The sequence below is a fragment of the Manacus candei genome, unplaced genomic scaffold (assembly GCF_025592945.1).
Source record: "Manacus candei isolate 608988 ecotype Guabito, Panama unplaced genomic scaffold, ASM2559294v1 h1tg000047l, whole genome shotgun sequence".
In the NCBI taxonomy this organism is placed as follows: Eukaryota; Metazoa; Chordata; class Aves; order Passeriformes; family Pipridae; genus Manacus; species Manacus candei.
The window spans coordinates 7,371,702-7,380,271 of NW_026138095.1; the positions used below are offsets into that span (position 1 = coordinate 7,371,702).

General features: G+C 56.0%; 1 protein-coding gene across 1 annotated transcript; it reads left to right on the plus strand.

Annotated features, from left to right (window-relative positions):
- Positions 1-1,091: 1,091 nt before the first annotated feature.
- GALR2 (galanin receptor 2) lies at positions 1,092-4,539 on the plus strand. Its single transcript, XM_051797848.1, has 2 exons — positions 1,092-1,448; positions 2,784-4,539. Exons 1-2 carry the CDS (start codon positions 1,108-1,110, stop codon positions 3,562-3,564), a joined length of 1,122 nt encoding a protein of 373 aa, XP_051653808.1. The 5' UTR covers positions 1,092-1,107; the 3' UTR covers positions 3,565-4,539.
- Positions 4,540-8,570: the final 4,031 nt, after the last annotated feature.

Here is an 8,570-nt window from a genome sequence, read left to right on the forward strand (position 1 = left end):
CTGCAAAGGCTCTGAGCAATTTTTGCAGGAAAAGAAGATAAGACGTGACAAAAATCTGTTCTCGCTGCAGTGAATCACCCTGACCCCCCAGCCGTGGGGAGAAACACTGTTTCTCCTGCAAACCTGGGCTCACCTCGGGTGCTTTGGTGCAAGGATTTAGCTGCATGCTGGACACATTTGCAGTCGGAGAGGAACCTCCATTCCTAAAAAAAACCAGCCCTGCATCCCCTAGGGTTGAAAAGCCCTCTCCCAGTGACTGCTGCACGGGGAAGCAATAAGGAAAAACCCCTCAGACTTTGAGTGTCCAGCTCCCTTTGGGGCACCCAGCCCCGGCCCGAGGTGTAACATCACTAACAGATATTTACCTCGCACTGGGGCAAAGCGCCCCCGCCCCGAGCCCCTGTGCCCGGGAGGGCTCCCCACGGGCAGTGGAAGGGTCCGGGATCCCCTCCCCGGGCTCGGGGCGCGATGCGCGGGGCCGGGCGGGAGCGGCCGCCCCGGAGCCGCCCCGGGGCCCCCCCGCTCCGGCGGCGCACGGAGAGCGCTGGATCCGCACCGCCGGAGCCGCACCGAGCGGCCGCGGGCTCCCGCCGACCCCGGAGGAGGTGAAGGGCGCCCGGCTCCCCCCTGCATCCCCCCGCGCCGGCTCTCCCTGCACCCCTTTTCCCGGGCATCTCCCGTGCACTCTCCGTGCGCCCCTTTTCCCCTTCACCCCTTCCCTGCGCGTTCGCGGTGCGCTCCTCGCTGACCTCTCCGTCCACCCCCTTCTCCTTTGCATCCCTTCTGTGCTCCCCACCGCATTCTGCCTGCACCCCCTTTCCCCGTGCATCCCTTCTGTGCTCTCCAGCGTGCTCTCCCTGCACCCCCTTTTCCTTTGCATCCCTGCTGCACTCCCCGCTGCACTCCCTGCACCCCCTTTGCCCCTATATCCCTTCTGCACTCCCCAGGTGCTCTCTGTGCACCCCTTCTTCCGTGTAGTCCCTGATCCACCCCTCACTGACCTCTCCGTGCACCCCTTCCCCCTGCACTCCCACACCCTCTGTGCCTGCCCAGTGCCTTCTCCACGCATTCTCCCCCCATCCATCCCCTCTCCGTGGACTCCCGGCCATGAACAGCTCCACAGCAGGCTCCGAGGGGGGCTGGCATCCCGAGTCCGTGATCATCCCCCTGGTGTACCTCGTCATCTTCCTCGTGGGCACGGTGGGCAACAGCCTGGTCCTGGCCGTGCTGCTGCGCAACGGGCAGGTGCAGAACACCACCAACCTCTTCATCCTCAACCTGGGGGTGGCCGACCTCTGCTTCATCCTCTTCTGCGTTCCCTTCCAAGCCACCATCTACACCCTGGAGGGGTGGGTGTTTGGGCCCTTCATGTGCAAGGCTGTCCACTTCTTCATCTACCTCACCATGTACGCCAGCAGCTTCACCCTGGCCACCGTCTCCCTCGACAGGTAGGAAAAAGGGAATGGGGGGGGCTCCCTGCACCTTGAGGGTTCCCTTTCTCTGGATACCTCCTAGGCAGAGAGGGGACAGAATCCCCTGAGTTAAGCCCTGATTGCTGCCATCTCCCGGGGCTCCTAGAGGAATCCAGGAGCATTTCCCAGTTGATGTGTGCAAAGAAATGAAACCACCAAGGATGGGGTCTACCAGAGGGTTGGGACTGCGACCCCTGTTCCTCAGTGCCCAGCTGGAGGAAGCTTTCAGACCCTAAAGCTGTAGGACTGGGCTCTGGCAGTTGAAGTGGAAATGGAAAACCAGAGAAAAACAAAGCTCAGTCCCTGTGCAGTTGTGGCTCTCCCTGGGATGTATGGAGAGAGCCCTGACCCTCCCAATAGCCCCTGGCAAAGCAGGCAAACCTCGAGGAGGAAAAGCCACTGGGATATTTGAGCTGAGACACTGATTTTCCCACCCTCCCCTTTCATTAGCAAAAAGCCCCTTTTTCTCCCAGTGCTGTCCCTTTGCTCCAGTGGTTGTCCCTTTTCCAGGGTAGTTTTTAGCCAGGAAGGCTGTTATTCCTGCCTGAGCTTTACCTCATGCTCACTCAGCCCCTGACTCTGCAAGGGCCGGTGAGTTATGAACCTGCAGTGAGTGAGAGGCAGGGAGCTCCTGGTGCTGCTCTGCTCTGTGCCTGAAACCTGCAAGATGGGATGTGGAAAGTCCATGGGAAGAGCCATGGCAGCCCCAGAGCTGGGCTGGATGTGTTCTGCCATCCCAGCAGGTGCTGGGACAGCATCCCCAGGAGCTAAAACATGGCCAGGGGCTGCCTCTCCCCACACGTCCCACTGAACTGGGGGAGCAGAGGTGTCAAGCTAGGGAAGTAGCACAGGCCCCCAGTTCTGGGTGTAATTAGGGAACCAGTTAATTACAGAACTGAAAAGGGGTGATGTGCTTTCATGTGTGCCAGTGTGAGGAACACTGTCTGGGGATCCTGGGGACTTGCTCCTGCCTTCGTATCCACACTGCTGCTATCATTTGTGCTCTGCCAGTCAGAGTGATGATCAAGTGAGGATCTGCTGGATTAGGGAGAGGGAGAGAAGGGGACCATACCTCTTATCCCCACAAGTACTGCTGGGAGCAGAAAGGGTGACGGGACAGGGTTGGGTGAGGATCTTCCTCACTCTGCACTGTACAGGGACCCTGAGAAGCACCAGGGAATCAGTTGTGTAACTAATTGCCCTGGAAAACTCAAACCCATCCCTTGTGCCCTTCCTCCAATCGGTCCCAGAGATGCTCTCTCTGTGTCCTCCCCAGGACTGCAGCTGTGTCCCTCTCCCTTTCCCATGCAGGTACTTGGCCATACGATACCCCCTGCACTCGAGGGAGCTGAGGACGCCCCGGAACGCCCTCATGGCCATCGGCCTCATCTGGGGGCTTTCCTTCATCTTCTCGGGCCCTTACCTCAGCTACTACCAGGAATTCCAGCTGGCCAACCTGACCGTGTGCCACCCCATCTGGGAGATCTCCCAGCGCAAGGTCATGGACATCTGCACCTTCGTCTTCAGCTACATCATCCCGGTGCTGATCCTGAGCCTCACTTACGTGCGGACTATTCGCTACCTGTGGAAGTCCGTGGACCCTCTCCAAGACATGTCTGAGTCCAAGAAGGCCAAACGGAAGGTCACCAGGATGATCATCATTGTGGCCGTGCTGTTCTGCCTCTGTTGGCTGCCCCACCACCTGGTCATCCTCTGCGTCTGGTTCGGATACTTCCCCCTCAACCACTCCACGTACGTGCTCCGCATCCTGTCGCACGTCATCTCCTACGCCAACTCCTGCGTCAATCCCATCGTCTACGCCCTGGTCTCCAAACACTTCCGCAAGGGCTTCAAGAAGATCTTCAGCTGCCTCCTGCACAAGAAGGCAGCCCACAGGGTGCACGTGGCCCAGGTGACCAACACCGTCAGCACGCTGGAGGCAGAGCTCAGCGAGGTGACCCAGCTCAGCGAGGCCCTGCCCGGCCGCTCCGCCACACGCTGCAGGGTCCCAGCCCAGCCCTGGGGGGAGGTGGAGCTGGTGGGACAGCAGCACAAAGCAGATGGCTCCTTCGTCACCTTCAGTGTCAGCTAGCAGAGCTTCTCCCCGCCCCACGGCTTTGCGGGCTCCTGCAGCAATGGCAGGCCTGGGGACAGGCTACGTTTTGGGTTGAAATGTGGCCAGTCGGACTCTTTCCATTCAAGCGCACCCAGATGTCATAACACTGATCATGCTGCTGATACAGACTCAGCCAAGCAGCTGACCGAGGATCCAAGGTCAGGATTTCCTTCCACCAAGCGCTTGCTGAGAGTAGAGATCAAACCCCCCAAATCCACTCTGGTGTAATCACCTGTTCCTCTGTCACGGACAGACTTATGCCCTGTTGCAACTACACCTGGAGGTTGTTGAAAGCTCTGGTCCCTCCAACCAACACAGCATCTGGCTGGAGTTAGTGGGGTGCTCTTTTAGGGATATTTGGGAAGTCTTGGTTTGTTTGTGACCTGGTACAGGAGCTGCATCCCAGGGCAGCTCTGGGCACAGCCGTGTGGGCACAAACCCAGCTCAGGTAGGAAAATCCAGGAGAGAAGCATAGAAGGTCACCAAGGACCAGAAGGGAGGGAGGCTGTTTGCTGAGGGAGCACAGCCATGGCCCTGCAGGAGGGGAACCTGAGTGGGACAGGACCACACTGGGGGAGGATTTGAATGCCTTGGACAGCTCAGGCACGGCTCAGCCTCTCATCAAAGCGAGGTGATTGTGGAGAAGAGCAAAGCAAAGCAGCAGCACTGCTTCCCTGGAGCCACGGTGAGGGACTGGACAGCCAGAGCCGTGTGAGAGGTGGGGGTCATCCCCAGCCAGTCAGGAAAGCCTTAATAAAGCCTCTTCATCTCACCTCCTGTGTTCAGCTCCCTTGAGACACCCCACAGCTGCAGGGGAGGAGAGAAGGGTGCTGGAGGGGTGGTGGGACCTGCTGGATGGAGGGAAGCTGAGGGTGGAAGGGATGGAGGATGTGGACTATATCCAAGCACATCCATGGAGGGGGGTCACTGTGGCACAGGAATGTCACTGCACCCTCTTCATATAGCTGTACCTGCCCATGAGAGGCTGGTGTGACTCACAACCTCCTGCTCATTACACTGCAAAGGCTGTGTGAGAGCAGAGCCCTGTGACCATCAGCAGCCAAGGGCCTTAAATGAAAGCCCTCTTTTCTGTACCACAAGAGCATCACTGGAATAGGATCAATTAACTCTTTTGAAAACCCTGTGGCAAAGCACAGCCAGAGGTGGCAGTGAAAGTGCACAGGAGCTGGGATGAGCTGTCTGCACGGATTTCCCTCTTGTGAATCTCTAAGGCAGAACTCTCCAGGACTGGGCTGCATTGCAGGAGGCTATTTCTGTCCAGGACCCTGGTTCTCCCTGGGTGTCTGGTCAGGACACAGCCCTCCTCCACTCCTCCCCAGTGCTTGGCCTTTCTTTCTGAGAAGCTTTTGGCTGCAAATAATTTCTTTTCCCCTGCTGAGTGTTATTATAACCAGATCTTCCTGCCTCAATGCAAAGGCCCATAAATCAGCCACTGCCTCATATCAATAACTGTGATATTTAGTCTCGGCTTGCTTGCAGCATAAGTCACAGAGAGCAGCATATAAACAGCTCCATTAATTATATCTGGATTTATCTCCCTGTTCAACCCTTTACAGCCAGGGAAAACATTGGATCAGCTGCACAAACACAGTTAAAGCCTTATCTTCCTCCTGCGCTCATCTACCTCTGCTCAGAGGGCTGCAGGATCTGGCTGTGATGGATCCCACACACACCAAGGGGTTCAATCCCCTCTCCTGGACAGTTATCAGCTCACCTTGGGGATGGAGATGCTGACCCATCACCTCTGCACTGCCCAAGGACATGGGTCCCTGTGCTGGCATGGCTGTCCCCTGTCTGCTCATGACAGCAGAGCATCCCAGAGCAGACACTGACCCTGCTCCCCTCCTTCCCACCCCAGCCTTTCCAAGAGCCCTCCAAGCCCACAGCTGAGACCTGCCCTACCCTGCTAACTGTTCTAGAGCTGCTCGGCCACCCATGACCACTTTGAAGGCACATCCCAAGACACCTCTAACTCAGCTCCCAGGGCACCAAAAGGTTTTTCTGCCACACAAAAACATGTTGGGAAGTGACTTTTCCCCACAAATAACAGGGCATATCAGGAAAAGACAAGAGTATCACGACCTGCTGCTACTCAGCACCCTCCCAAGGGAGGCAGGCTCCTGGTCTGTTCCCTTGGGAGGCCTTGTCTTAAATTAAGATCAGTGCAAGTCCCCCTGTTCCAGTTAAAATTTAATAAAAGCATATTCAATAGGGAGAGGAAAATAAATAGGCTAAAGTCAGCTCTCAAGTCCAAGAGTGCACAGGGACATGAGGGACACTTAGCTGAAATCTCAGTTAATGTGAACTTTGCAGAACATGGATTTATCACTGGAGTTAAAGAAGTTGTTTTCGTTTGTGGCTTTGTTTTGTTTTCAAACACTTACTCTGCCAAATTTGCTCCCCAGTATTAGGAGGCAGCAGGTAGGAGACACTCAGATCCTGGCACAGCCCCAGCATGGGCCTCTGTGGAGCTACAAAAATAAACAACAGAGAAATGGGGCTCCAGCCCCAAAACCTTGGAAATCAGAGTCTGTGTCAGGCTGAATGGGAGGTGAGGGGAGAGCATTAAACCTTGCAGGAGCCTTGGAGAAAGCAGAGGGGGAGGCAGAGGGGTTCAGCCCCATCCGTGGCCCCTTCCCACAGTCTCAGCATCACTTGAGGCTCTGCAGTCAGCTCTTAGCAAGGATGTGAAGGGCTAAAGTGTGAGAGGGCCAGGCTGTGCTGGCTGCCATGATCACTCTTAATTAACATGTTGCAAACACATTCCTTACCATAAAAAGCCAAGGAGCACACGGAGCCGTTCCCTGCACTGTGCAGTGTTGGACAAAGCCAGTCTGGAGGGGGCCAGCAGCTCCTCCTGCTCCCACCCCAAGGGAGGGGTGGCTCAGCCTGAAACATGCTGCTGATCCCAAAGCAGGTCTGGCTGCTGCAGGGGCTGCTCAGCAAGGCTGAGAGCCTGTCCAGCTCCCCATGTTCATTCCCTGCACAGGGGAGAAGGAGGTGGTGAGGGAATGGTTAGAGCCAAGGGTGAGTGGGAGGCTGGATTTAAGAAACAGGGACTGGATGGCTCAGTTTTCCCTTTAACTCAGGGAAAATGAGGGTCTTGACTCCCACCTGCTACCTCCTCCGGCTCCTCCTCACTGAATAGCCTGCACAGCCACCAGCAAGCTCAGCTCTCAGTCCCCAGCTGCCTCTTACCTCCATTCCTTACTCCAGATGCAGCCAGGGCATCCCTGGAGTAGAAAACAACCCAACCAGCTACTGGTGCTGGTAATGGAGAGCCCAGGAGGGAGCGGGACATTTTGCATCCCATCTCTGACTGCATCTCCCCACCAGCCCTGGTCTGTACAGCTTTTCTGGGGGAACAGGCTGACAGCAAAACCCAGAAATGCCTCTTTTGGCATGGGTCATGCAGAGGCATTCCCAGAATCTCTGGAGAACAGGATGTGGCCTTGTCCCAAACCCTAAAGGATTTCATGCATTTTCCACAGGCTCTGGTTGGCACAAGAGCATCAGCATAGGGAGGATTCCAGCTCCTGCACACTAAAGCTCAGGTGCTCCAGAAATGCTGCAGGCAAAGCTCCCTCTTCCCTCCCTTGGCTTTGCCTGTGACCGTTCTGGGTGAACTGCCTTGCCCTGGGATCAGGGGCAATAAAACATATTTTACAGCTCAGCCTGAATTCCACACACTCTCCTGGAGAAAGAAACTCATATCAGCCTGCTGCAGTGGCAGAAACACATCCAGAAAGATGGAATCCAGGCCCTTCTGGTGAATGTCAGGGTGTGTATCCAGCAAGCTGGACACTGCACACAACACAAGCCAGCAGCACTTTGCTTATGCTTTCCAACACTGTCTGGCGCCTGCTGGCCTTTGGAGGCTCTTGGAGCTGGCAGAGGTGAAAAACAGCAAGTGCTGAGGTCTCAGGTGTCCTCAGATACTTGAGATCTGAAAGCAGGAGGGAAGGTCCCTGCAGGGAGGGCTCTGGGGTTGGCACTGTGAGCCTGCACAGTCAGACACATAGGAATGGCCAGGTGGGGTGGGTGATCAAGGCTTGAACTCACACCGTGGTCCAGCTCTGGGCTGGACAAGCCTGTCCAATCTGCTGGTTTTCAGGCATTTGTTACACCAGGTAGTGTTTCAGACCAGGCTGAGGAGGAAGAGGAGGTCAGGGGTTTAGAAAAGCCAGGAGCTCCCTGAAAAACATCTGTCTGAGGAGGCAGCAGCTGAGGCAAGATGCTGGGTTGGCCACAGCAGGACCTGCACTAACATCCAACAGCTCTGCCACTGCTGGGCTAATCAGACACCAGCAAACACTCCAGCAAACACAGCTCAGGTGAATAATGGATTTGCTCCAAATTACAAAGCAGCAGCTATTGTGAGTGCTCCTCACTCTATGGAAACCCTGTATTTCAAGTGTTGCAGACAAACAGTGGAGCAGCAGCAGGAGAGAGGGAGGTGGGAGCAGGAGGTGCCTGGCCAGAGACCACAGATACAACAGAGGTGTTCCTCTGAAAGGCTTTGGTGCAAAGCTGTCAGAGTCCAGTTCCTGTATCAAAGCCTGCCAGGATTGCTCCAAGGCATGTCGGAGAGCACTTGCTTCACACATGCCTATGGGCTGAACAGAGGGAACAGGCTTGGATGCTTGCAGGGAAGAGATGCATCAGATTTAAGACAGGAGACAAAGGAAAAAGAGGGATGGGAGGAAGATGCTGAGCAGAAATCTGTACGTACACTTCTGCACATGCTCTGCCTCAGGTCGAGGGGCAGCACTCAGCCAGGCCACCACGGAGCTCCCTCTGGTTTCCCACTGCTCTGTCATGACTCCAGACTGCCTTCACCCCACCTGCCACTGCCTCATGAAGGACTGAGCACTGATACAGGGGCAGCTTGCCAAATTTTGGGTAAAACACCCTGGTGCATGACTAGCCTGCACCACCACGGCCACACACCACCACAGCCC

Coding starts and splice junctions, on each gene's coding strand:
- GALR2 (XM_051797848.1), top strand. CDS start 1,108: ATGAACAGCTCCACAGCAGGCTCCGAGGGGGGCTGGCATCCCGAGTCC. Junction 1,449..2,783: donor GCCACCGTCTCCCTCGACAG/GTAGGAAAAAGG, acceptor TTTCCCATGCAG/GTACTTGGCCATACGATACC.